The 22,882-nt window shown below is 36.8% G+C and overlaps 8 protein-coding genes across 8 annotated transcripts; 4 read left to right on the top strand and 4 right to left on the bottom strand.

Moving 5' to 3' along the window:
• The first annotated feature begins 23 nt into the window (after nt 1–23).
• On the top strand, nt 24–1,279 carry LOC108623163 (NFU1 iron-sulfur cluster scaffold homolog, mitochondrial). Its single transcript, XM_018021485.2, has 4 exons — nt 24–247; nt 327–751; nt 831–934; nt 996–1,279. The coding sequence occupies exons 1-4, from the start codon at nt 153–155 to the stop codon at nt 1,218–1,220; spliced, it is 849 nt and encodes a 282-aa protein (XP_017876974.1). The 5' UTR covers nt 24–152; the 3' UTR covers nt 1,221–1,279.
• LOC108623161 (guanine nucleotide-binding protein subunit beta-like protein) lies at nt 1,278–3,234 on the bottom strand. The gene is made up of 5 exons (XM_018021483.2): nt 3,023–3,234; nt 2,529–2,737; nt 2,034–2,240; nt 1,733–1,843; nt 1,278–1,651 (listed from the first exon to the last, which is right to left on the bottom strand). The coding sequence occupies exons 1-5, from the start codon at nt 3,129–3,131 to the stop codon at nt 1,334–1,336; spliced, it is 954 nt and encodes a 317-aa protein (XP_017876972.1). The 5' UTR covers nt 3,132–3,234; the 3' UTR covers nt 1,278–1,333.
• On the bottom strand, nt 3,176–3,904 carry LOC108623145 (guanine nucleotide-binding protein subunit beta-like protein). The gene is made up of 2 exons (XM_018021454.2): nt 3,688–3,904; nt 3,176–3,402 (listed from the first exon to the last, which is right to left on the bottom strand). Exons 1-2 carry the CDS (start codon nt 3,794–3,796, stop codon nt 3,176–3,178), a joined length of 336 nt encoding a protein of 111 aa, XP_017876943.1. The 5' UTR covers nt 3,797–3,904.
• A 175-nt stretch (nt 3,905–4,079) lies between these two features.
• Nucleotides 4,080–5,434, top strand: mRpL15 (mitochondrial ribosomal protein L15). Its single transcript, XM_018021484.2, has 5 exons — nt 4,080–4,345; nt 4,400–4,554; nt 4,635–4,800; nt 4,869–5,028; nt 5,084–5,434. The coding sequence occupies exons 1-5, from the start codon at nt 4,244–4,246 to the stop codon at nt 5,383–5,385; spliced, it is 885 nt and encodes a 294-aa protein (XP_017876973.1). The 5' UTR covers nt 4,080–4,243; the 3' UTR covers nt 5,386–5,434.
• A 203-nt stretch (nt 5,435–5,637) lies between these two features.
• Nucleotides 5,638–8,517, top strand: LOC108623153 (graves disease carrier protein homolog). Its single transcript, XM_018021469.2, has 7 exons — nt 5,638–5,847; nt 6,121–6,213; nt 6,295–6,428; nt 6,718–6,903; nt 7,113–7,269; nt 7,476–7,620; nt 7,717–8,517. The coding sequence occupies exons 1-7, from the start codon at nt 5,784–5,786 to the stop codon at nt 7,889–7,891; spliced, it is 954 nt and encodes a 317-aa protein (XP_017876958.1). The 5' UTR covers nt 5,638–5,783; the 3' UTR covers nt 7,892–8,517.
• Nucleotides 8,518–11,334: 2,817 nt separating this feature from the next.
• mts (protein phosphatase 2 catalytic subunit mts) lies at nt 11,335–14,145 on the bottom strand. The gene is made up of 6 exons (XM_018021470.2): nt 13,854–14,145; nt 12,366–12,575; nt 11,973–12,236; nt 11,732–11,904; nt 11,511–11,618; nt 11,335–11,438 (listed from the first exon to the last, which is right to left on the bottom strand). Exons 1-6 carry the CDS (start codon nt 13,953–13,955, stop codon nt 11,366–11,368), a joined length of 930 nt encoding a protein of 309 aa, XP_017876959.1. The 5' UTR covers nt 13,956–14,145; the 3' UTR covers nt 11,335–11,365.
• A 694-nt stretch (nt 14,146–14,839) lies between these two features.
• LOC108623152 (protein phosphatase 1 regulatory subunit 7) lies at nt 14,840–16,881 on the bottom strand. The gene is made up of 5 exons (XM_018021466.2): nt 16,694–16,881; nt 16,495–16,601; nt 16,224–16,420; nt 15,680–16,151; nt 14,840–15,620 (listed from the first exon to the last, which is right to left on the bottom strand). Exons 1-5 carry the CDS (start codon nt 16,704–16,706, stop codon nt 15,447–15,449), a joined length of 963 nt encoding a protein of 320 aa, XP_017876955.1. The 5' UTR covers nt 16,707–16,881; the 3' UTR covers nt 14,840–15,446.
• Nucleotides 16,882–16,947: 66 nt separating this feature from the next.
• Trf2 (TATA box binding protein-related factor 2) lies at nt 16,948–22,476 on the top strand. The gene is made up of 6 exons (XM_018021473.2): nt 16,948–16,987; nt 17,273–17,498; nt 18,330–18,629; nt 19,149–19,399; nt 19,477–19,571; nt 19,641–22,476. Exons 3-6 carry the CDS (start codon nt 18,339–18,341, stop codon nt 19,883–19,885), a joined length of 882 nt encoding a protein of 293 aa, XP_017876962.1. The 5' UTR covers nt 16,948–16,987; nt 17,273–17,498; nt 18,330–18,338; the 3' UTR covers nt 19,886–22,476.
• The last annotated feature ends 406 nt before the right edge of the window (nt 22,477–22,882 follow it).

Genomic DNA, 22,882 nt, shown 5'->3' with positions numbered 1-22,882 from the left:
GAAGACCAAAATGGCGACGCACCGCGCGGCGCTATGATCGAAATTCCTCAACCAGACGTGTTTGTTGAGATCTGTCGACAACATCGTAGACGTGACATTTAGAAATAGCGCAAAATAAATCAACGTAATAATGATATACTAACGAAGAGTAAATGAATGCAAATATAATGGATAAGATTTTAGCGAACACGTTGAATGTCAGCCGGCGATTAGCGCGTAGAACCACCGCGACTTGTCAACGTTTCAAGTAAGTCAATAAACGAATGTCTATAAATTACAGGATAGAATTCCGAGTTAAATGATAGATATTGATACGTTGATTCCAGGACTTGCGAAGATCATCCTGTACGAATGTATACGGATTACAATAACCGCGCGTTAAAATCGTGCCTGCTCGCTCCTACGAAACCAGCAATCAACATCACGCAAAAGCGGACGATGTTTATACAAACGCAGGACACGCCGAATCCTAACAGTTTGAAGTTTCTACCTGGCATCTCGGTACTAGAACCAGGCCAGACTAAGGATTTCCCGAACGCTCCGGACGCGTATTGCTCTCCGCTCGCGAAAATGTTGTTCCGCATCGAGGGCGTGAAAGCTGTATTTTTCGGACCGGATTTCATTACAGTAACAAAGACGGACGAGGACGTCGAATGGAGATTATTAAAACCAGAGATATTCGCTGTAATCATGGACTTCTTTGCATCGGGCTTACCTGTTTTAACGGACGAGCAGCCTGCATCTGATACCCGTAAACTTCTCTCCTTTCAGCTTCCACAAAACTTATTTACGTGAATTTTACACGTTCACGTGTCTTCTATTTATTGTAGAAATTAGCGAGGATGATAGTGAGATAGTCCAAATGATAAAGGAGTTACTGGACACCCGAATACGACCGACGGTGCAGGAGGATGGGGGTGACATCGTGTTTATGGTAAGTCCGACATCATGAGTGTAATATCTTCGTGAAATGATGTACTACGTTGTGATTTCAGGGTTTCGAAGAAGGGATAGTGAAGTTGAAGATGCAAGGTTCGTGCACGAACTGTCCGAGTTCCGTAGTCACTTTAAAGAACGGCGTTCAGAACATGATGCAGTTCTATATCCCAGAGGTTCTCGGTGTGATACAGGTAGAGGATGATACTGATAAAATAGCGAAGAAGGAGTTTGAGAAGTTCGAGGCGAAGATTAAGCAGGCTAAAACTAGTGAAAAAGAATAAATAGTTTAGTGATGTATGTAAAAGTTTTATGTAAATACAAATAAATTAAATCGCGTGTACCTCCGTCGTCTTTTTAGTCTTTTCTTTTTTTATTTAACTTCTGTATAAAGAACTTAACGGCTAGATACAGAAACTTGCCAGACACGGATCGTGTTATCCGAGTATCCAGCGAACAGCGTTTGTCCGTCGGTAGACCACGCTAGAGACAGACAATGAGGCGGCTCCGCTTTGCTCGTCGCGGACACAACCTCTGGTTTCAATTCCTCGACCATTTCTTTCGTTTCGAGATCCCAAATCTTGATCCACGGCCCGAACGCGGCGCAGAGCCAGTACCGATTTGGACTGAAGCACAGGGCTGTTATAATGTCGTTATGGTCCAAAGTGTGAAGGTGCTTTCCGTCGTTCAGATCCCATAACATGGCCTTGCAATCCTATACGTTAATAAAATTCGTGAATAGAATGATAGCAAAGAATTTTTTAGAAATTGATTTCTAGAATATGTTATATCGTACTTTGCCACCAGAGGCGCAGAGCGAACCGTCGGGGGATACAGTAACTGTGTTAAGGTACCCTGTATGCCCGCTGTGGTTGATCTTCAATTTGCAGTTCGTTAGATTCCATACCTGCGAAACAACGAATAATGCATTAGAAGTAATGCTCTAAGCAAAGATCGTGACGATAGTCGACAATTTTAAAGATCAGTCCCATATCCGCAATACACTCATGGATTATCATGTTTGTATAAAAATTTATCATCATTATTACAGATCATTACAAGAAAAGCGAGTATTTATACAGAAACCGATGACGAACCTTAACTAATTTGTCCCAACCAGCAGAGACGATGATAGGGTTCGAATGATTTGGCGAGAATCGCACGCAGCTGACCCAGTCAGTGTGACCGTCGTCTTGAATCGTGTACTTGCACTCGGCCAAAGTGTTCCACAGCTTTATTGTCTTGTCCCGAGAACCGGAGACAATTTGTCGATTGTCCACAGAGAAGGCAACGCTAAGAACATCCTGTTAACATAGAATTAATCAACATGCCCAATGAATCTAACCCTCAGCTGCGCGTGTCCATGTATCAAACGTGATTGATACTTACAATAGCACAGATTCAATTGCCCACCTCTTCTATTTATCAAATATAAAAAAAAATATATAAAAAAAAGCTTCAGTATTATTCCCCGACACTCACGCAGTTTTTATCTTCTGCCAGTGGCATACAGTAAAAAAAAAAAAAAAAAAAAGCTTCCATATGTCTTGCAAGGAACGGTGACCGTAGGATCGGAAGGAAAGGGTTCACACCTTGGTATGGTCTTCGAATCTTCTTGTTGTACGGCCTGCAGCCAAGTCCCAAAGGCGTAGAGTTTTGTCCCATGATCCGGACAACGCGTAGTTGCCATCAGACGACAATACTACGTCGCTGATGAAATGAGAATGACCGTACAACCGTTTCTGGGGTATACCGTAATTAGCTTCGTCGCGCGTTAATTTCCATACAATAAGAGTCTTGTCTACAAACGAAAACATATAAAATAGTAATATCTATCATAGTTTTATTCATCCAAAGATCGTTGCGTGCCGCGCGCAAAATGTTCGAGCGGCATTTTTCCGGCCGATAGATAAGCAAACTAGACACGAATCTAAAACGTAATACGCGAATAAAGAACGAATACTTTGGAAATATGAATGGAAATTGACTAGAAATATATCGTGTGAAACGATGTAGTAACGCTTAGAGGCGTACGAAGGGATGAGGTTTATTAGACGAAACAACGATATGTTGTAATTACACTTACCACGTGAAGAGGAGAGTATCATATCCGGATATTTCGGATTTGTCGCAATTTGGGTGACCCATCCATTGTGCCCCCGAAGTGTACCTCTTAGCTGAAGCGTTTCAGTCATTTTACAACTATCTTAAATTAATTTTTAGCTTGGATTACAACAGATTACGACCCGAGTTCCACATTCGACGATGCGTTGAACGAAAAGAACGATCCACCTCCCCCTTTTCGAACACGTCTATAGTCATGATATATATAAGTAACAGATGTACGACTCGTATCCTGTAACATATNTACGTCGCTGATGAAATGAGAATGACCGTACAACCGTTTCTGGGGTATACCGTAATTAGCTTCGTCGCGCGTTAATTTCCATACAATAAGAGTCTTGTCTACAAACGAAAACATATAAAATAGTAATATCTATCATAGTTTTATTCATCCAAAGATCGTTGCGTGCCGCGCGCAAAATGTTCGAGCGGCATTTTTCCGGCCGATAGATAAGCAAACTAGACACGAATCTAAAACGTAATACGCGAATAAAGAACGAATACTTTGGAAATATGAATGGAAATTGACTAGAAATATATCGTGTGAAACGATGTAGTAACGCTTAGAGGCGTACGAAGGGATGAGGTTTATTAGACGAAACAACGATATGTTGTAATTACACTTACCACGTGAAGAGGAGAGTATCATATCCGGATATTTCGGATTTGTCGCAATTTGGGTGACCCATCCATTGTGCCCCCGAAGTGTACCTCTTAGCTGAAGCGTTTCAGTCATTTTACAACTATCTTAAATTAATTTTTAGCTTGGATTACAACAGATTACGACCCGAGTTCCACATTCGACGATGCGTTGAACGAAAAGAACGATCCACCTCCCCCTTTTCGAACACGTCTATAGTCATGATATATATAAGTAACAGATGTACGACTCGTATCCTGTAACATATAAATGAGAACCCTCTTTAAAAAAACAGGCATATTTTATTAACATAAATTTAAACGAATCATTATATTTCTCGTAATTAAAATAAACCGTAAATTAAAGACCTAGTTTAATAAAAATATTAAAAAACGAACACGTTTCATGAAAACGTGCAATGTTAGTGGCACACGCATCGCCACGCACAGTGCGATAGAACGAATTAAAAGTAAACAAGCTCAATAAATATCTGTACTACAGGATACACAAAAATATAAATAAATTAATATTAACTACAAAATAATGGCTGGGAAACAAGGAAAAGATTTAGCATTGTCGATGCTACGAACATTGCCAAGATTATGTTTAAATAACATTCGAGACAATCCCGGCGCAAGGAAGCCTGTAAGTATTACATATCTAACAATAATTTAAGTTTTTAACATAATTATTTAACAGTCCAAACGTGGTCGGGGACAACACGGTGGTGACAAACACGGAGCTGGTAACAAGGGATCGGGTCAACGGCAGAACTATATGAGAACTGGATACGAGACTGGGAATACTCCGTTCTATCTTAGATTCACTCGGGAACCGTATTATAAAGGACATCAGTAAATCCTTACTTTCATTCATCACTAATCCCTTTCACGAAGTACAATACTCATAAAGTATTCTTTTTTTTCAAGTACAGTTTAAGGAGAGAGTATCCTCCTTTATCTCTACAAACGTTGCAAATGCTCGTCGATTTAAATAGGGTCGATGTATCTAAACCTGTGGATCTTGTATCGCTACTCAATACAGGAATATATAATATTAAAGTAGAACATAAGCACGCTGGTGTACATCTTACAGACGAGGTACTGGAGTTAAAAACCATAAATCTAATTCTACCCTTATCTGCTATAAAAGATTTGCAATTTCGAAGGGTGCTGATACTTTCAAAGCGAAGCTAAATATAGAAGTTCAATGGGCCAGCGAACCCGTAATCGCAGCAATTGAGAGGAACGGTGGTACTATTACTACCGCCTATTACGACACTCATTGCATATTCGCATTGGTGGACGTAGATAAATTTTTCACCACAGGTAAATGTTATGAATACATTTTACTGAATCGCGTAATGACTGATATTTTATTTAGGAGAACCGATACCACGTAGGATGATGCCACCAACGGATTGCTTAGAATATTACATGAGCGCGGCAACGAGAGGATACTTGGCAGATCCTGAACAAGTTTCTAAAGAACGCTTAGTTCTAGCTCAGAAATATGGTTACGAGCTACCGAAGATCGAAGAGGATCCAGATTACGAAATGCTCATGGAACGTAAAGATCCTAGGCAATTATTTTACGGACTTGAACCTGGCTGGGTGGTCAGTCTTAAGGACAGAGCTATACTCAAACCGAAAGCTGATTACCTTAAAGAGTTTTACGCTAGTTAAATTATTGTAGAATGTACATTTGGTAAATAAAAATATGTTACGAACAAAATTCAATGATTTACTCGGTTCCCATTGCTAATAAAATATGAAACACATAACTGTGAAAGTATTTGAAGTATGCCATCGATCCAATGTATTTTAACAGTATATATTTACGTAAACATGTACATTGTATGTACGTGTATTTCCGGTTAGACTAACCTGAATATCTGGCATTTTTTATACGGACGTAATGTAAGAAGAAAAGTGTGTCAAAGTCAGTGACCTCGTTACCGGCTAGTAGACAACAGTACGCTATACGCTCCACGATGGTACAGTACCAGTGGAATGGCTTTCCGTGACGGTTAGCACGATTTACCTTTTCCGCTTGACATTTCACCTAAATCACCGGTTTGGAAATGGCATATCGAATGGAGTCGGAAAAGGATTATGAAGTCGTGTTAAAAAGTTTGGTCGCTGGTGGTATGTTGATCTGTCACTTTAAATTTAAGCACAGTGCTATCCCTATTTTCTTGTTGTACAATTAAAGTTAAATGAATGATTGTCAACCCTCGTGAAACGTTACACGCTTTCGTTAACATCATGGAAATTTACTAATATTTCAATAATTCACTGTCAGTGTTCGTGAACTGTTTTACAATCTTTTTTTTCTCAGACTACGTCGTGCAACGTTTTACGTGCTAGATTTAACGATAATAGTCAAAAAATGATAATATTAATGTTAATATTCTGTAGGAATCGCTGGTATGTGTTCAAAATCGACAGTGGCCCCGTTGGATAGGATAAAAATATTATTGCAGGCCCACAACAAACATTACAAACACTTGGGTAAAGAGAATTCGAGATCCCACGAAGAAATATTAATAGATCATGTATAAATTCACATTGAAACAGCTGTGATTGTTGCAGGTGTGTTTTCTGGACTGAAGGAAGTGATCCACCGCGAACGATTTTTAGCTCTTTACAAAGGGAACTTTGCTCAAATGATTAGAATTTTCCCATATGCTGCGACTCAATTTAGTACCTTTGAATTTTACAAAAAGGTAATTATCAATCAAATTCAATGGTTCGTACTGTTTAAAAAATAATTGCAATCTGTTCTGGGTAATGGTTCCACAGTGTGAAGTAACCGTTATTAATATAAAGACAATGCTCATAGTTTAAAGGTGAGCCTTAGAAATACAGATTTTTTTTTTGGATTTATGTATGCAGACGCATAAATGTATCAGCTGCGTAATTTATAGTTAGGGGAGATGATTGATATACCCTTGGTAGAAGAGTTAAACGAGACAGGCGAACTTATGCATTCTACAACTTTCATTTTTGTCTCAGTATTTAGCAGAAGTCTGTGGCGAACAGAATCATATTGATAAATTTTTGGCTGGATCTGCTGCTGGAGTTACAGCGGTCACATTGACCTACCCGTTGGACATTATTAGAGCTCGGCTCGCTTTCCAAGTTACCGGAGAACACATTTACGTAGGAATCATACATGCAGCTATCTCGATTTTTAAAAATGTAAGCATCAACGTCTTAAATTCGTCTCTTTCTATCAATTTGTTGTAAAAAGTATCAATCTGATGCAATTCAGTATTGCATGCGTCGAGTGCAAAACATGTTTTCCTGAACTTTGAATTCTTTTTTTACTAAGATAATTAATACAAACGTCAACGCAAACGGTATTTTCTAAAAATGAATTTAAAACAGTTTATTAATTCACTTTTCAGGAAGGCGGTTTTCGAGCGTTGTATAGAGGCTTTTTGCCAACTATTTTTGGCATGATTCCGTATGCAGGATTTTCATTTTACTCGTTTGAGAAGCTTAAATATTTGTGCATGAAGTATGCATCGAGCTATTTTTGTGAAACATGTGATAGAAACACTGGTATGATTAACATGAGATCTTACTATTTAAAACATATGCAAAGTGGTAGCTAAAAATTATACCAAGTCCATTAGAATTGATAACTTGCATTAATGGGCAACGAAATATCTGCCTGATAATTCTGTATCTCTCTTTGTTCATGTGTTCGAAGTTCTAGTCATCGTTATAATGACGATTGATAAAAGTAGAAACGTTGATAATTACAGGCGGTCTAGTTTTAACAACTACAGCCAGATTATTGTGCGGTGGTATCGCAGGCGCTGTTGCTCAAAGTTTTTCTTACCCATTAGACGTCACGAGAAGGCGAATGCAATTAGGCATGATGAATCATGCACATGCGCACAACTACAGGTGAATAGAAATCAAATCCTACGTTGTAATAAAAGGAAGATAGTTTCGCTAATGATTTATTACGCGATACTTAATTATAATCTGATTTCTTTTCAGCCCTAGCATGTTAAAGACTATGAAAATTATATATAAAGAAAACGGCATCGTGAAAGGTCTGTATCGTGGGATGAGTATCAATTATTTACGGGCCATTCCTATGGTATCAGTTAGTTTCACGATGTACGAGATTATGAAACAGATACTTAGACTCGACACGGGAATGAAATTGTAATTTACTGACTCGGGAGAGAGACGCATATATTTTTCCATGTTCCAATTTTTTATACCTTAACTTATAATTGGTAGAATATAATTAATGTTAAAATTTGTTCGCACAATTGTTCCAAGTACAAATACTGTTTCAGTTTTATATTTCCGATATATAGAAATGCCGTTCACTTTCCTAATCTACTTCGTATTTATTTAACGAGAACGATTGCACGTGTGCAATCACGAGTCTTATAAGTATGGGAAACAGACATTTTCTTTTTTTTTTTATACATAATTCGTAAGATTACCTTGTATACTTTGATCGTTACGTTCGACGAGTGAACAATTGCATTTATAGACATAAGTTTTATATGTAGCGTTGACCAAACGTTCCAGGAACGCTTTTCGTAGGAGATACGTGAAAATAAAAATAGAAACCTGAAAGTTGTGATACAATAGTATATCGTTGTTGATGATAATAATATATTAGAATTCTATCGACCCGAAACACACCGTTTTTGTACATAGCGAATGATACTCATAATGGAGATGGACATTGTAAAAGAATGTATATAACGATAAAATTAGGCACTGTAATATCAGGTCTGTAAATGGTTTATAAATAAATTATTTCTTTTCTAATGAAAACGTTTCGGTCAATGAAATAATCATACGTATCGTATAAGAGTGGTCTGGTTTCATTTTAAATGTTTATTTCTTGATCAACCGCTTATATATATATCCTTCAAGTATTTCTAATTGTTATTCGACACGATTTACCTTTATCGTCCTAAAACTTATTCTTTAAATATACTCATTAATCTTAATACCGATAATTCAATCCTGCTCGTCGTACGTGTAAAAAAAGTTACAAGATTTGAAATGCTATAACATTTCTTTATTTCTCTAATTTCCAGACAGACAATGTATCGATTCATAGCATACCGTTCCGTCTTCAGCCTCGGCAAATATCTGTCTGAACACAGAATTCCCAACTTAACTCAACGTCTCGTTAACTTAAACATTTTCAAGAGGTGTTACATAGATAAAATTCGAAATCAGGGAAGCATACTGAAAATGAAAACCAATTGCACACACATAACTTACGATTCCTTGAACCATCCTTTTATGATCGATATAAAATGTTGTAAAAGAGATATTGTAAAAAATATTACTTGAAATTGATATATACAATGTGGCTGCGTTATGAATATAACAATTATATGTACACACGTAGAATCTGATCGTGTTCATCTGAATTTATGTACATGATAAATTATCTTTTAGACCTTAATTTGAATTTATGCATGTGCATTGGTGATTGATCGAGTCAGCCTCGAACGAAAACGCGTCCTAATTCAATAACAACGTTAAAAGAATCTGCAGGTAAATACATACGCGTAGACGTCGACGTTCAATGCCGTAATTGGATTGATATAGGTAGAGAAACGTAAAACGTTCGTACGCGGTTCTTAATATTAAAGGAAAGTGCTTTTACTCTAAGTCACATTGTCTACTGATGAGTTCACCAAACGAGAAGGTAATTGTAACAGTTTAAGAGCTAAGAAATTTATTAACCGATACCGAACTTGATCCGTTGTGAATATCCCTTGAGAAGATAATAAATAGAGCAGATATAAAATTAACTATATAGATTCTAAGACCTATTATCGATTTTTCTCGGAAAGAACGGAACCATGGATTCATCTGTTCCTCTTAGAATACTACGATTCATTTATTTTTCTATGTAGGGAAATTTGATCCTCATTTCCTTCGTAACTCAGAAAACCTGTTTAACATATAAAAGCAAAATGAGGAGGAGAAAGAAAATGCTTAGCCCCTGCAACGGTGCAGAATAAATTTGCTATATCCAGAATTATTACGGTTCGTGTGTGCTATGTTTACATTTACAGTCTTAGTAAATTGCTATACTGTGCATCTATACATTTTTTCTCTTATTTTCATCGCTTTATTGCTCTTCTACTGTATCGTTTCATTATGCGTATATTCAAATTATATGCCTTACTCCTAGGGAACGATGTATCCCGCGGATACATCGTTGTATACAGTGTCCTGTCTCCTGTGTATGTTCCACGATTATGAATGATTTGACACAACACATTTAATTCATTTAACTTGCATTACACATGTTTATTTACCAGAAGCATCATTTTATATCTATTTAATTAGTAAAAAAGTCGTCGGTAGGTTCACAAGCAATTAACTTTCAATTTAATGATCGTGAATGCATGAATTCATTCAGTATAAAGTGTGTGTTGTTTCACTCAGGAAGTTTTCACAGGATTGATGCAAAAGTCTCGCTCCTACTCTCACCCCCCGGATATCCCCTCTACTCCGTTTTATTCTTAAATTATAAAACCTTAGACGTGATCGTGTATCTTGTATAATGATATAAACATTTAAAAACTGTGTCTACGCGCGCGGGTCTCAAGAAATAAAAAATAAGCGACGAACGTAACTGGAATAAAATATATGAGAAGGAATGGAAATTACTGCTGAGCCTGCACTAAATCATTTTTTTTTTCTCATGACGGTTATAAAAATATTACTTATAAGAATCGTGTGTGTCTGTGTCTGTGTCTGTTCGGTATCTTATTGTTAAAACATCGTATTAGTAAAGACGAGCGAAATTATTAACTGTTATGATTCTGATGAAGTGTTATGTGTAATGCTATACGCTATAACCGTTCGGTAAAGAAATTCGCTAAACAATTTAATCGAATTCGTGTTTATATGGCACAATTCCCGTATGCCGAATCTACTGTTGCATCAACCCTCCTCAGATTTCCTCCAGGTGGAACATTGCATGCTCCATTCACACGAATATATGTGACACTCTCTTAAATATAAATTATACGATCATTGTCTGGTGTACCCCGTTGAAACCTCGGGCAACGATATCGTTTTCGTTATCGAGCAACGATTGATCTTGTTCGTGAATACAACAGAGCTTCCTCGTTGCTCGAGGTCTCGAAACGATACCACGAGACATTTTTGTTCACGCTAGGTGTTTTTTTACGTTCGATCCATGTAAGTGTTAACGTTCGATTCGTTTCTCCCGTTTCGTTTCTTTCTGGATAAGAAAAATACAAGCGATACAATGAAAGTTGTAGAACTCAATGCTATACGTGAATTTTAATCGGTACGTGTGTACATTATTGTTTGTTTCCTCTTTTCTATTTGTATACAATTAATGTTGTGTCTACATGTAATGGCGTGTCGCACACACGCAGAATACGCGGGTGTACGTGTCTCTCTCTGTGTACGTGTGTGTGTGTGTTCCGTCTCTTAACAAGACACCACAAAGTGAGTCATGATATAATACTTGAGACTATAATGTAATGTGTAAAGATAGCTGGAACCTCACACTTTTATTGATGTTCTATCATAAATTATGTTCAGTGGCATCGCTATAAAGCCTGAATCAGTTTTCCGTACCCCTACCTTAATAATTAATTCTCTGGGGTTTGCCTCTTTACAAGAAGTAGTCTGGTGTCCGCCTGGTAACGTGTGGCTCACCGCGTCTCGGAGCTGGGTCGAACTGAAGGCTGAAAACACCGAGAAAGTAATTATTCCCGTTTACGAGATCTCTGTCCGTGATTCGATTGATAGAAACTTACAACGAATATTTTAAAGCATCGTCTAATTCCATGATCGCAGCTTGATTTCCACAGCGATAGCAGTAATTGGGTGCTGAGAATATAGTTACGACGTTACGATCGTGACACCTGTAACGACGAAGACGAACAGATGCAACGAGAGGCAATAATGCTCGTAACGAAGAAAGAACGCTATGCAGAAATAGGGTAGACGATAAGTGAGAAAATTTGAATAAATATACCAATTGTAACCCTCCATAACTAATTGATGCGCTCGTGACACTAATGTCAGGCCATTAGAATGATTGAAAGTCTCTGAAATATCCTGTCCAAAAGTGTACCCTGCCCCGCGAGGAGAGATGCCCCATCCTCCTCTGTCGTCCGGATCTGACCACAAGAGATCGCACATGGGTCCCTGTAACGGCACGAACGATGTTTCATACGTTCACAATTTCTGTTCGAAAACAGTGACAGAAAACTGACCTCGTGCGGTACTTCCTGAAGACGGTCGAGGGCACGTATGTGATCTAAAGTGTCGATCGATGGTGACAAACCACCGTGTAAACAGAATATCTGACCGTCCACCAACGCAGTCAGCGGCAAATAGTCAAACAAATCCGTGAAAAATTTCCATACGTTGGCGTTCCCGTATTTACGTAAACATTCATCGTAAAATCCATATACTTGTGTAATTTGTCTGGATTCGTGATTGCCGCGCAGAATAGTTATTCTTTCTCGGTACCTGACCTATCGGGCCAACATTTTATTGGATAAATGACACTGGGAGACCGTGAGGTCAACTAAGCACTCGATCAACACAACGTGTATGTATCCTAATAAGAAACTAATTACATACATCTGTTGCAAAAACTTTACCTTCAACGCGACAAGCAAAGTAACAGTTTCAACTGAATAATAGCCACGGTCTACATAGTCGCCCATAAAAAGATAATTTGTATCTGGAGATTTGCCTCCTATTCTGAACAGTTCCATCAGATCATGGAACTGCCCGTGAACGTCTCCACATACTGTTACAGGACATTTTACTTCTTGTACGTTCGATTCTTTAGCTAAGATTTCTTTTGCCTGAAAAGGAGAATCAGCTATCATGTACAACGACGTCGGGACGTTTCTCTTTAGATTTTTCTAACAGATATCGATGGAGTTCTTGGATACATAAATTTCAGATTGAGGAATATTTGTTAGGGCTAGGATTTAATTGTAAGATGAAATGTACATGGCTCTTCTTTTCGTTCTCATGCTTCTGTTTCTTCTCGCGAGGAACGGAAGAGAAAGGAATAAAGGAATATGAATTTACAGTGACTAAAGAGAGGGAGATAACAGATGTAATACTGGATATCTCAGATGAATCATAAAATGATAACACTGTTGATTAGTGAGATTTGCATGAGAGATAAAAATATTTCTATCAATGGCAATGATATTCAAATGAACAGAACGATAAATAATACCATAAACAATCGATACATCAGAAAATAAGATTAAAATTATGACCTTTTGTTTGAACCATGAGATATTTTTAATAAATCATATGACACTTGATTAATCATAATCAAAATCGCAAACAAAATATTTATGAATATATGAAGACGAATAATTAGTCTAGCTGCGAGCATCGTAGATAACATTAATGTTTATCGTGATCATTTTTATACCGGATGTGCACTTATTTTTAGATATTTAATTTTAATTACTGGATATCATAATCGTAAAAAGGCATATCTTAGATAATACGTTGATCGATCTTGTTTAGTTAGAATTTAGCATTTACTGGTTGCACGAGCGTCTATGTATTTCGAAAAAGGAAGCGGCCGAATGATATAACTCTAACGTAACATTACAGGTGTTTCGGATATATCAAACAAAGTGAGAATTAATCGAAATGCATCCCGTTACGTGCCGGAAGGTGCCTCGTACGGAAGATAAAAATAGGATCGTCTAAGTAACGATTTGACAAGTTTGCTAGATTTTTCAAAGAACGAACAGATTCTAGTTGATGGTTGAACGGTAACGAGAGGACGAGTTTACGTAGCGTCCGATCGTGATCGGGGCAGATCGCACGTCGAATTGTTGCAAGCGTTACGAACGTAACGAGATCGTCGAACACGAATTATCGATACCTTTTTTTCTACGACATGCAATAAGATATTCAAACGTATCACGATGAAGTTTGTAATGACACGTCAATCATGCTCGATAGTTCGGTAAGAGGTATACAACGAATAAAAAGCAGATGGTGATACGAGCCGACGGGATTAATTAAGGGAAAGGCGTAGACCTGTCCGGTTTATTGAGACGGTTAGAAAAATCGTAATGGTAAACGAAGTTCAACGGATAGAATACCTTCTCGCACAGAGATTTTACTTGGCTTTCTGTTAGTTGTTGGCAGTCGTTTAATTGTCCTATCCACTGGTCAAGCTCCTTCAACGATGCTTTTTCCTCCATCGTACGGATCAATGTGAGGTTTACGGACAACCCGCACTCTTAGCACATGTAATAAAAGTAAAACGAGTCCGTCTTGTGAACTAAATCATTCGGTTTTACTGGAAACGCTTGTTAACACAAATATCTCGATCCAGCACACACTCACAAAATGGCCGACCGCGAACACTGACGGTGACGTCACACTCAATTCATGCGTGCTTCGCCGAACTATATGTATAACCTGGATTATCACGCTGGCCAATCACCTTCCACTTTTATCCTGTTCCCACCAATCCCATGCCTATTTTCTCTTATCGCGCGTATATATGTATGTTACATCTATTCTACTCCTTTACACAAAAATACAACTATGACTGCATCATATTAAACGACAAACAATTACGTTTCTCCCTGACAGACCGGGGTCCTGCGATGACGTGTATTGTATGATAAGATATTTGATTAAAAATATGATTGTTCCCCGCAATATCTGTCCTGACTTGCCAGATTCGTCGGGTATTTAACGTCCCATTGTGCGTCCGACTGTTTTGCATCGATTGCACTTGTTCCCGTTACCAACACCGTGGCGATTTCAAATTCGGAGAACGCGTGATGTTAAAAAATAAGTAATTAATCATGTCGAATGCAGTTAGCTAGGAAAAAAGAATATGTCTATCGATGACTCACGTAAACCTAGATTTAGCCCTGACCAAGTCGAGGCAATCGATTTAAGAACCTACCAAATTAACAGGAAATAGTTTTGCAAATTGTTCTCTGCGTTTCATTATTATCTTCCTGATATTTCTTTTACTTTCCTGACTTTTCGTTATATTGAAAGTAATTACGAAATGAAACATGCGATAACGAAATTTGCTATGTTTAAATACTCTAAGAGTACGAGTCGCTTCAGCAAGTACATTTATATAATCTTGATATATTTCACATGTACATATCAGTAAGCATAAAATTACATTTTCAAATGTGTAACGCTATGTATATAATGGAAGAGAATATTCGCATATAAAATCAATTGCAAAGGAAACGGTGTCTCAATTTACTTACATTATTTTGCTTGACGAGTGTTTAACGAAAGATAAAAAGATATCCTCAATTTAACTATTGTCAGATAAAATTATGCAGAGACAGGGGGAACGGATCAGGTTTCGATTTAAAATTATAGAAGTTCGTCGTAAAATATTGACATATTAGTAATAGACGTGACAACTCGGTGTTTGTGTCGATTCTTTGAGAACTTCGTTCTCACTTAATGTAACTTTGCCATTCACGTAATTATCGGTAAATTGTAAAGTGTAAAATGTAAAAAAGGGGAATGCACTCTTTATCGAAATGTAATTCTGTCGCACCTCTCTCGTTCGAAAGGTCGATCGTATATTTCTAATCTCTTTACTGAAAATAATATTCCTTTTTGAGCAATTCTAAAAATACGTAAGCGACAATATCAGTATACTTCAAAATATTGTTATAAAGTGATCGTCGTAGAAATTATGTTGTCTATCTGCAAAGTGTCGCGTCTAGTTGGACAAGCCATGGCAGCAATAATTTGATTTTCCTTCTGTAATTTGGATCTTTGGCAACGGGATTGTGTTCTAAATAAACAGTCTGTAATTTCTTGTTAAGCGCTAAATTCTCGACGGTTGTCCATTCTTCAATCTCGTTATTGTTTATCTGAAGAGAGAATTAAAATGTTAAGTAAGATCCACGTGAATTCGTAAAACTCTTCTTACCCATAACTCTTCTAAGTTTTCTAGATGATCGACATTCGTTATCTTTTTTATTTTATTATTTGCCACATCCAGCGTGGTTAATTTTGGACAGTTCGACAATCCTTCGACACAAGTAATTCCATTTTCAGATATATACAACTGGTCCAGGTTCTTTAGCTCCTCCAAGTTCTCTATTTTTGTAATTCTATTACTTTGGAGACTTAACAACTGGAGATTCTGTAGATGCTCCAGATTTTCGATTTTCGTTATTTTGTTTTTACCAAGAAACAGGCTAGTTAAATTCTCAAGACCTTCAAGATTTACTATCTGCCTTATTTTGTTATCACCCAGTTCTAGAGTCGTGAGCTTCTTCAAATGCGACACGTTCTCGATTGACTGAATCTTGTTCGACGAGAGGAACAATTTTTGCAAGTTTCCCAAGTTCTCTAAACCCTCTATTTTCTTAATTCGATTGAAAGATATGTCTAGCAGTCTAGAAACAATAATTTCTTATTAAAATTCTTCTGAATTCACGTTTACGATTAAAAACAATCTTGTTACATACTCCAGATTCACGAGAGCATCCAAATTCTCTATAGTAACAATTTGATTGTCCCTTAATTCCAACTCGACCAAAGTTGTAAGGGTATCAAGGTTCTCGATCTTCTTAATCAGATTCCACGTAAAACACAGTCTATGTATTTTCCTCAACGGTTCCAAGTTCTCTAACTTGGTCAATCTCGAGTGATTGAAATCAAGTTCCTGACGCACACAAGGACACGTGTGATTCACATGTAATTCGTTAAATGTGATTCTTACTGAAAATATATACAAACTTCACTGTCTGGATCAATGATGAGAATTTTCTCTGGCTCTTCGTTCTCATTATTCGCATTCTCATTCTCCTCCTCGACTTCAGCCGAACCTTCACTCTTGTTATCTTCTAAAACATTTGAAATATAACCCAAAGATGCAAGTATATTTTCAAACAGAACTGCGGTTTTCTTATTGATCTATTCGACGCTAGTAATTTACCATTGTTTGCCATTATCGTATGATAAGATTAAATGATATTAACAACAGAATCGGCTCGGACTGTAAGACTGCGTGAGAAATATTAATTAATGCGCCCATAAAATTGAATCAAATGGAAAAACCAGTCACTTTACTATCAGATCGAACACTCATCGAATTGTATATAAAACTGTACACAATGTACTTTACTATTGCACTTGTACATACACTATGTATATGTGTTTGCAATAGTGAATTGTTCTATCGCGCAAAAGATAATTAAATCATTGCACGAGATCTGTTTTTAAGTTCCTGGTGTGTTCTATATTATTACTCCCTTACTTACAGCTGCACAATTATTGTTCGAATTGAAAATGGTTTGAAGGAATACAGAATAAATATTAAATCATTTATAGTATCGAAGTCCTCTTTTAGAAAATAGAATTTTGTAGAGTAAGAAACGAGAGTCTAGGGAGGTTTAAATGTCGAGTTCAAGACGTACGATTTAAATTACTTAGAATAGTGGTTAACTAGAATTTCTAAATAGCATAACGTGTCGAGGGATAGATAAAAATTAAAGGAATTATTATTTTATCGTAGTGAGAATGATGGGAATAAAAAATTACAACAATTGTATATCTTATTGATGAGTACTCCCTTTTATATATCATTGCCGCGTCCATGACTTTGATCCAGTAGTCTAGTGAAGATGGCCGAAAACAATGGCAGTGGTTATTGAGCTAACTTTCGGTTCCCCTTGTATACTTGTCAACAAAGAAGTTATCTTTAATTAAAAAAGTAACTGAGCCACATAACATAATCACACGTGAGTACGATTTTCGTCCTGCTCGTTGCCGCTGCGAGAAATATCAATCTTCTCATTTAATACCACGATCGTTTTAATGCTACGAGAGACAGGAATCATCCTATTCATCTTTTGTCTGTCAGTCACCTCGTATCTCGTCAGTGAGATCATTTCAAACCTTGTTCGACGCGTTCAAAATACATTTTGTCCGAACCTATTCGACGGGGAGGTCGTCGCGTGTTCCTTGAACGATCCTGCCCTTTAAATAGTTTCCGCACTCGCACCACTTTTTAATTGTATATTAAGTCGATGATCGTTTCAAGGAATTATTTGGGGAAGTCCCTTTGTCACATGAACATTTCTTTATATACTGTCGAAAGGACGTATGCTTTGTACATCCTCCGATGTATGTGAAATGTTATCAATAACGATTTTATATGAGATATTATTAATTATTTCCCGGGAGACCGTTCCACGTGAGAGTGAATTAGTGTTCATCGGAAATAGGTTTCTCTTATTGCTTTTATAAAGTCTTCTAAGGTTTATCATCATTCAATGAACGAGATGCTGAAATTGTATCCCAATCTGTAGATCTATGATTAAAGTTAATTCACCTGCTGTACTTTGTATCAAATCGTATAGTTCTGAGCAGAATTGATTTTGAAAAGTACCAGCAGAAATTCATGTCTCTGCTTAACAAGCAAGCAATGGAATCTTCAATTATAATCACATTTTAAATCGTACTATGAAATATGGTATTACACTCAGTAACATATTTCCATTGATGTAGATTTTAATATAAAATTGATTGAAAGCAATGGAAAGAGGATGACTGTATGTTATTGTTTCTAGGTATATATTATGGCAACTGCTATTCAAAAGAATGGCATGAAAACTTTAACGAATACGTCGATAAACCGTGTAGACGATGTGAATAAGTTGAACGATTCAGGGAAATGTAAAGAGGAGAAGGCTGAGAGGATATACGATTGTCAGATGATCCAACCTTATATGGAGCCTCCTGAACAAGAGCCTCGCGAATTGGACATAGTTATCAATAATGTAGTTTGTAGCTTCAGTGTTAGGTGTCATCTAAATTTAAGAGAGATCGCACTAAATGGATCTAATGTGGAATATAGGAGGGAGAATGGGGTACGTTCCAAATTATTCTACTCTTTCCGTTTTATGTTTCTTATATTGTGTATCGATCGTAAATACGTTTATACGTGTTTTATATTGATTTAAGTTTAATTTTCGTTCGATCTTGTATTATATGTACTATATTTTTATTTGTAAACATGATATTGGTATTTAAAATTAATAAAAGAGAGTGCAGGTGAACAGAACAATTTCTGCTTGCTTACACTTTTACTTTTAATCTCTCATTTGTTACTATTTAAATATTATCATTCTGGGTTTAATAAAGCAACTCTCCCTGATATCATACATAGAATCCATTATCCAAAATCTTATATGTACGTATACAACAAATATCTAGTTCAGATTGTATAATTTAAATTATAATTCGAGGACGTAGAGTATCTATATACACTGAAGATATTAGAAAACTACCCAGGATGTTAGTTTTGTGTTGAAGTCAGTATCCAACTTCGAAAGTTCGTCTATAGAGACGTGATTTCTGTACACTCGAGATATGGACGAATGTTACAGATGATAACTATGAAATTAAGAAGACCTTATACTACCGCTTCTATATGGTCCTCTGGCAAAGTAACGTGTACCGGTGCGACCAGCGAGGTTCAAGCGAAGATCGCTGCTCGCCGATTTGCTCGCTCGCTTCAGAAGCTCGGGTTCAAAGTACGATTCAACAATTACCGAGTGGTCAACGTATTGGGCACTTGCTGTATGCCGTTCGCGATCAAAATCACGTCGTTCTCATCATGTCACAAAGAGCACGCGGAGTGAGTATACCAACGGCATCGTCTACACGCGGTCACTCAGTTTGTAACATGATTCGTGTAACGTTTGTTGTGTTTAGCTACGAGCCAGAGTTGCATCCTGGTGTCACGTATAAACTAAGAGAACCGAAAGCAACGTTGAAAATATTTTCTACAGGAAGCGTTACCGTAACAGGTTTGTAATAGCGTTCGATATTAATCGGGGGATAGAGAATGAAAATTTGCAGAGGAACGAATTTTGCAGCTCCGAACGTTGCCGCTGTCCAGGCCGCAATCGAACACATTTACCCACTAGTCTATGAATTCCGTAAGGAGAGGTCGGAGGAAGATGAGCTTGCCTTAACAACGAAGAAACGTAGAATGGGAATAAGTAAACGAAATCGTAATAAGTTCCTAAATGATCCAGATTATATATACGATACGGTATTCTCGGACGAGGAGGAGGAGGAAGAGGAGGTTGAGGTCGAGACCGACGCTAGCTGGGACTGAGCTCGTTTCATTGCTGCCCTTCTGTTAATTGTGAAACTGTTACACCTTACATTATTTCTCGTTCTCGAGAACGTGAGAGACGAAAAAAGAGATAGGTACACACTGGTTTGTGCGGAAGGAAGTATAGGCAGAAGTGTTATTGCAAAGAGTGTAGTGAAGCAGTCGGTTTCTCTTACAGTCAGTGGAAAGACAGTGTGTGAGTGGTAGAGACACTTGGATCACGTTGTCGTCATCGCGCTAACATCGTATCGACCGAACTGAATTTCATCATTGATCATTTTATTAATGTTACGTGTATGTACATAGATAGATACTAGGTACTCGTATGTATCTGTGTGCATATAGGTGTTAGGCATAAAATTTAATGTTACACTCATATTCATTTTGTTTAGGAAATGATTTCCCGACACTTTGTTTAATCATTTTTATCTACTATTTTTTTTTTTTGGTTCCCTTTATTTTGACAGAGCATATCTCGTGTTTAAGTAATTAAGGACAGTACCGATGGGAACTTGTACTGTACCCATGCTCCTATGTAATTTAGATAATGAATTGATACATGCCGGCTAAGATTTTTTTCATTGTGTATCAACGCATTATGCACCGAAGTATTTCGACAGCGATGGAACGTACATAGATTCTCGCTGTCCTTTGTTTTACTTCTTTCTACACATACAGGTGTAATCTATATTTTTTTTTTTGCTTAATTAATATACTGTGCCAAAGATGGATGTTCAAAATTTGAGGCAAAGCGATCAAACTGACGTCTACGAAGCTAAAACATCTATTCCTAAACGACAATTAATCCTCGTGTTACAATAGACATGAAAATGAATTTCCAGAAATCTGACATCGAACAAGTTCGCCTGATGTTCTTAGATTTGAAAATCCTTAGAAAACTTGTTTGAACGAATGAATTTAACGTTTAACGTTATTTCTGTCTATTCGCATCGGATATATTTATACGCAATAGAAAATTAATTAAATACCCAAGATTCGACTTTTACTAGTTAGATTTAACGACATTCTGCGGATCCAGCTTCGAATCGAATTTTAGAATAATTTGTCAGTTAAATCTCTCGTCTCTATAACAAAGAAATATGCGTAAGGAGTGAAACTGAGAATGTGTTTCATGTTATTTTTCGACGATTGCAGAAAATGATTAGAGAGTAGGGTAGATATCATGTTTTACTTATCATTTCTCTTATATATTAATCATCAACGTGTAAGATCTTGATCATCCTATTTATTTGTCACCTGCAGTATCCTCATGACTATCAGTGCATTTGGATTTTGTTACGTGTTGCATTAGCGTGTTACATTGTCGTACACAGCTTGACGAATGATTATTATTATAATTCATTTGCGAGAAATAGTCCGATTGATATCTCATCGCGCGCTCTAATTACGAAAAGCTTGACTGACACAAGGCTAATCCTTTAATCATTCTGTTTACTACGAAACGATCGTGCGTATGCAAAATTTTATACAATTAGCTTAAGCGAAAATTGAAGTAAAAAAAAAAGAAAAATCATGTTTCGATTACATTCTAATTGTTTAAGCGCAGTAGTGTGGAATTTACGTAGACCATATATTGTAAATAAATCGAGTTATCCGATTACCCAGGACTCGTACGCGATCAGCTGTATACTTTGCTAAGCGAGAATCCGCGTACTCGGTATAATTGTTGTTACTAATCATGTGCATCCTTAATGATTCTTCTTTGTATCATAAGTATGTGTATGCGAAATGCAAAAGAAAAAAACCCTCGATCGGCAATACATTTGAATATCGAGACGAAAGTCAATCTGTACCTCGTGCCATACAATACAAGATACCGTTTCACCCGTTCGTACGCTAATCGTAAGTTCTGTTGAATTTTCATTGTTTATCACGTCGACCTATTCATTGCTCATCGAACAATTTTTCATTACGAAGCTCTGATCACTGCCTTTAGTAATATTAAAACCGCAAAACGATTCGAATTCGATGAAATATACATGGCAAGAGAAAAACACTTTAATTATAACGCACATAATAAATTCTAATTAGCGGTGGAGAAAAAAAGAATTCTTTTTACAAACATTACAATAACAATGATTCGATCGCAGTGAAATAACTTTCTGAAATAAACGTCTCGCAAATGTACGATTGTATGCATGGAGTACAGAAGTATTTACTTTTTATATACGGAGTTATAAGTTTAAATGTAATTATATGATTAGAGATCATATCATTTTTTGGATGGCGTAAACGCTTCAGACGGAATCCACATTTTACTTGGAATAACTAAAATAAACAAAGATTATTTATATGTATTCCTTCTTTATACATTTTCATTCGGAATCATGACTGCTGAACATGTTAATTCTCTCGTTAACGTACGAGAGCCCTCTCTATCTATCGTTTAACTATTTTTAATTTTTTTATATTAATAATCTGTCGGAGCATACATACTGTTCTTTCTTTCGTGTCAGATGAAATTGTATCTAATGTCAAGGCGAAACTGCAGTGATGTATCACACTGGATTTAAATTAAGTCACAGATGAATAAATATGATTGAATGCATTGACTGCCAATCAGACTATAACTGCTGCTACTACTATTACTACTACTACTACTAACTACTATTATTAACGTTACTACTACTACTATTTATTACTCTAATTCTATTTTAATATTCAGAACAAATGCGTTTGAAGATCTTTTCCATTTTCATGACAATAAGGGATCTATCATTACTGTTAACACGTTAAGCGTTACGTCGAGCCCAGGAACTGCTATAAATAAAGAAATAAATTATGTAGTTTTAATGAATTTGTTAAAACATTCAAAGATATGGTTTGACTTTTATCACAGAAAGTGACGACTTTTTTGGTCAAATTTCTGACTGTGGAATAAAATCGTCACTACAATATATGTTTTATTCTATGCAATGCCTGAACGGAAAGCTCAGCAAAATTGGCTCCGTGCTTAACGTGTTAATCAAATATTTA

Source organism: Ceratina calcarata, unplaced genomic scaffold (assembly GCF_001652005.2).
Source record: "Ceratina calcarata isolate Rehan_Ccalc_2016 unplaced genomic scaffold, ASM165200v1 scaffold255, whole genome shotgun sequence".
NCBI lineage: Eukaryota > Metazoa > Arthropoda > Insecta > Hymenoptera > Apidae > Ceratina > Ceratina calcarata.
Note: the sequence above shows the minus strand (reverse complement) of the source record. Positions and strands in the feature narration are given on the sequence as shown.

What these genes read in the sequence shown, in the direction of transcription:
- LOC108623163 (XM_018021485.2), top strand. Translation starts at nt 153, where the DNA reads ATGAATGCAAATATAATGGATAAGATTTTAGCGAACACGTTGAATGTC. An exon ending in GCGACTTGTCAACGTTTCAA is followed by an intron (nt 248 to 326) that starts GTAAGTCAATAA and finishes CGTTGATTCCAG; the next exon opens with GACTTGCGAAGATCATCCTG. An exon ending in GGGGTGACATCGTGTTTATG is followed by an intron (nt 935 to 995) that starts GTAAGTCCGACA and finishes TTGTGATTTCAG; the next exon opens with GGTTTCGAAGAAGGGATAGT.
- Trf2 (XM_018021473.2), top strand. Translation starts at nt 18,339, where the DNA reads ATGGCAACTGCTATTCAAAAGAATGGCATGAAAACTTTAACGAATACG. An exon ending in AATATAGGAGGGAGAATGGG is followed by an intron (nt 18,630 to 19,148) that starts GTACGTTCCAAA and finishes CGAATGTTACAG; the next exon opens with ATGATAACTATGAAATTAAG. An exon ending in TGTCACAAAGAGCACGCGGA is followed by an intron (nt 19,400 to 19,476) that starts GTGAGTATACCA and finishes TGTTGTGTTTAG; the next exon opens with CTACGAGCCAGAGTTGCATC.
- LOC108623153 (XM_018021469.2), top strand. Translation starts at nt 5,784, where the DNA reads ATGGCATATCGAATGGAGTCGGAAAAGGATTATGAAGTCGTGTTAAAA. An exon ending in CAAACATTACAAACACTTGG is followed by an intron (nt 6,214 to 6,294) that starts GTAAAGAGAATT and finishes TGATTGTTGCAG; the next exon opens with GTGTGTTTTCTGGACTGAAG. An exon ending in AACATGTGATAGAAACACTG is followed by an intron (nt 7,270 to 7,475) that starts GTATGATTAACA and finishes TGATAATTACAG; the next exon opens with GCGGTCTAGTTTTAACAACT.
- mts (XM_018021470.2), bottom strand. Translation starts at nt 13,955, where the DNA reads ATGGAGGAAAAAGCATCGTTGAAGGAGCTTGACCAGTGGATAGGACAA. An exon ending in TTCAGGAAGTACCGCACGAG is followed by an intron (nt 11,905 to 11,972) that starts GTCAGTTTTCTG and finishes GTGCCGTTACAG; the next exon opens with GGACCCATGTGCGATCTCTT. An exon ending in GATGCTTTAAAATATTCGTT is followed by an intron (nt 11,439 to 11,510) that starts GTAAGTTTCTAT and finishes CGGTGTTTTCAG; the next exon opens with CCTTCAGTTCGACCCAGCTC.
- LOC108623161 (XM_018021483.2), bottom strand. Translation starts at nt 3,131, where the DNA reads ATGACTGAAACGCTTCAGCTAAGAGGTACACTTCGGGGGCACAATGGA. An exon ending in GATACTCTCCTCTTCACGTG is followed by an intron (nt 2,738 to 3,022) that starts GTAAGTGTAATT and finishes TTTCGTTTGTAG; the next exon opens with ACAAGACTCTTATTGTATGG. An exon ending in GTTGGGACAAATTAGTTAAG is followed by an intron (nt 1,844 to 2,033) that starts GTTCGTCATCGG and finishes GTTGTTTCGCAG; the next exon opens with GTATGGAATCTAACGAACTG.
- LOC108623152 (XM_018021466.2), bottom strand. An exon ending in TCATTGATCCAGACAGTGAA is followed by an intron (nt 16,421 to 16,494) that starts GTTTGTATATAT and finishes TGTGTGCGTCAG; the next exon opens with GAACTTGATTTCAATCACTC. An exon ending in GATGCTCTCGTGAATCTGGA is followed by an intron (nt 16,152 to 16,223) that starts GTATGTAACAAG and finishes TATTGTTTCTAG; the next exon opens with ACTGCTAGACATATCTTTCA.
- mRpL15 (XM_018021484.2), top strand. Translation starts at nt 4,244, where the DNA reads ATGGCTGGGAAACAAGGAAAAGATTTAGCATTGTCGATGCTACGAACA. An exon ending in ATCCCGGCGCAAGGAAGCCT is followed by an intron (nt 4,346 to 4,399) that starts GTAAGTATTACA and finishes ATTATTTAACAG; the next exon opens with TCCAAACGTGGTCGGGGACA. An exon ending in AGATAAATTTTTCACCACAG is followed by an intron (nt 5,029 to 5,083) that starts GTAAATGTTATG and finishes TATTTTATTTAG; the next exon opens with GAGAACCGATACCACGTAGG.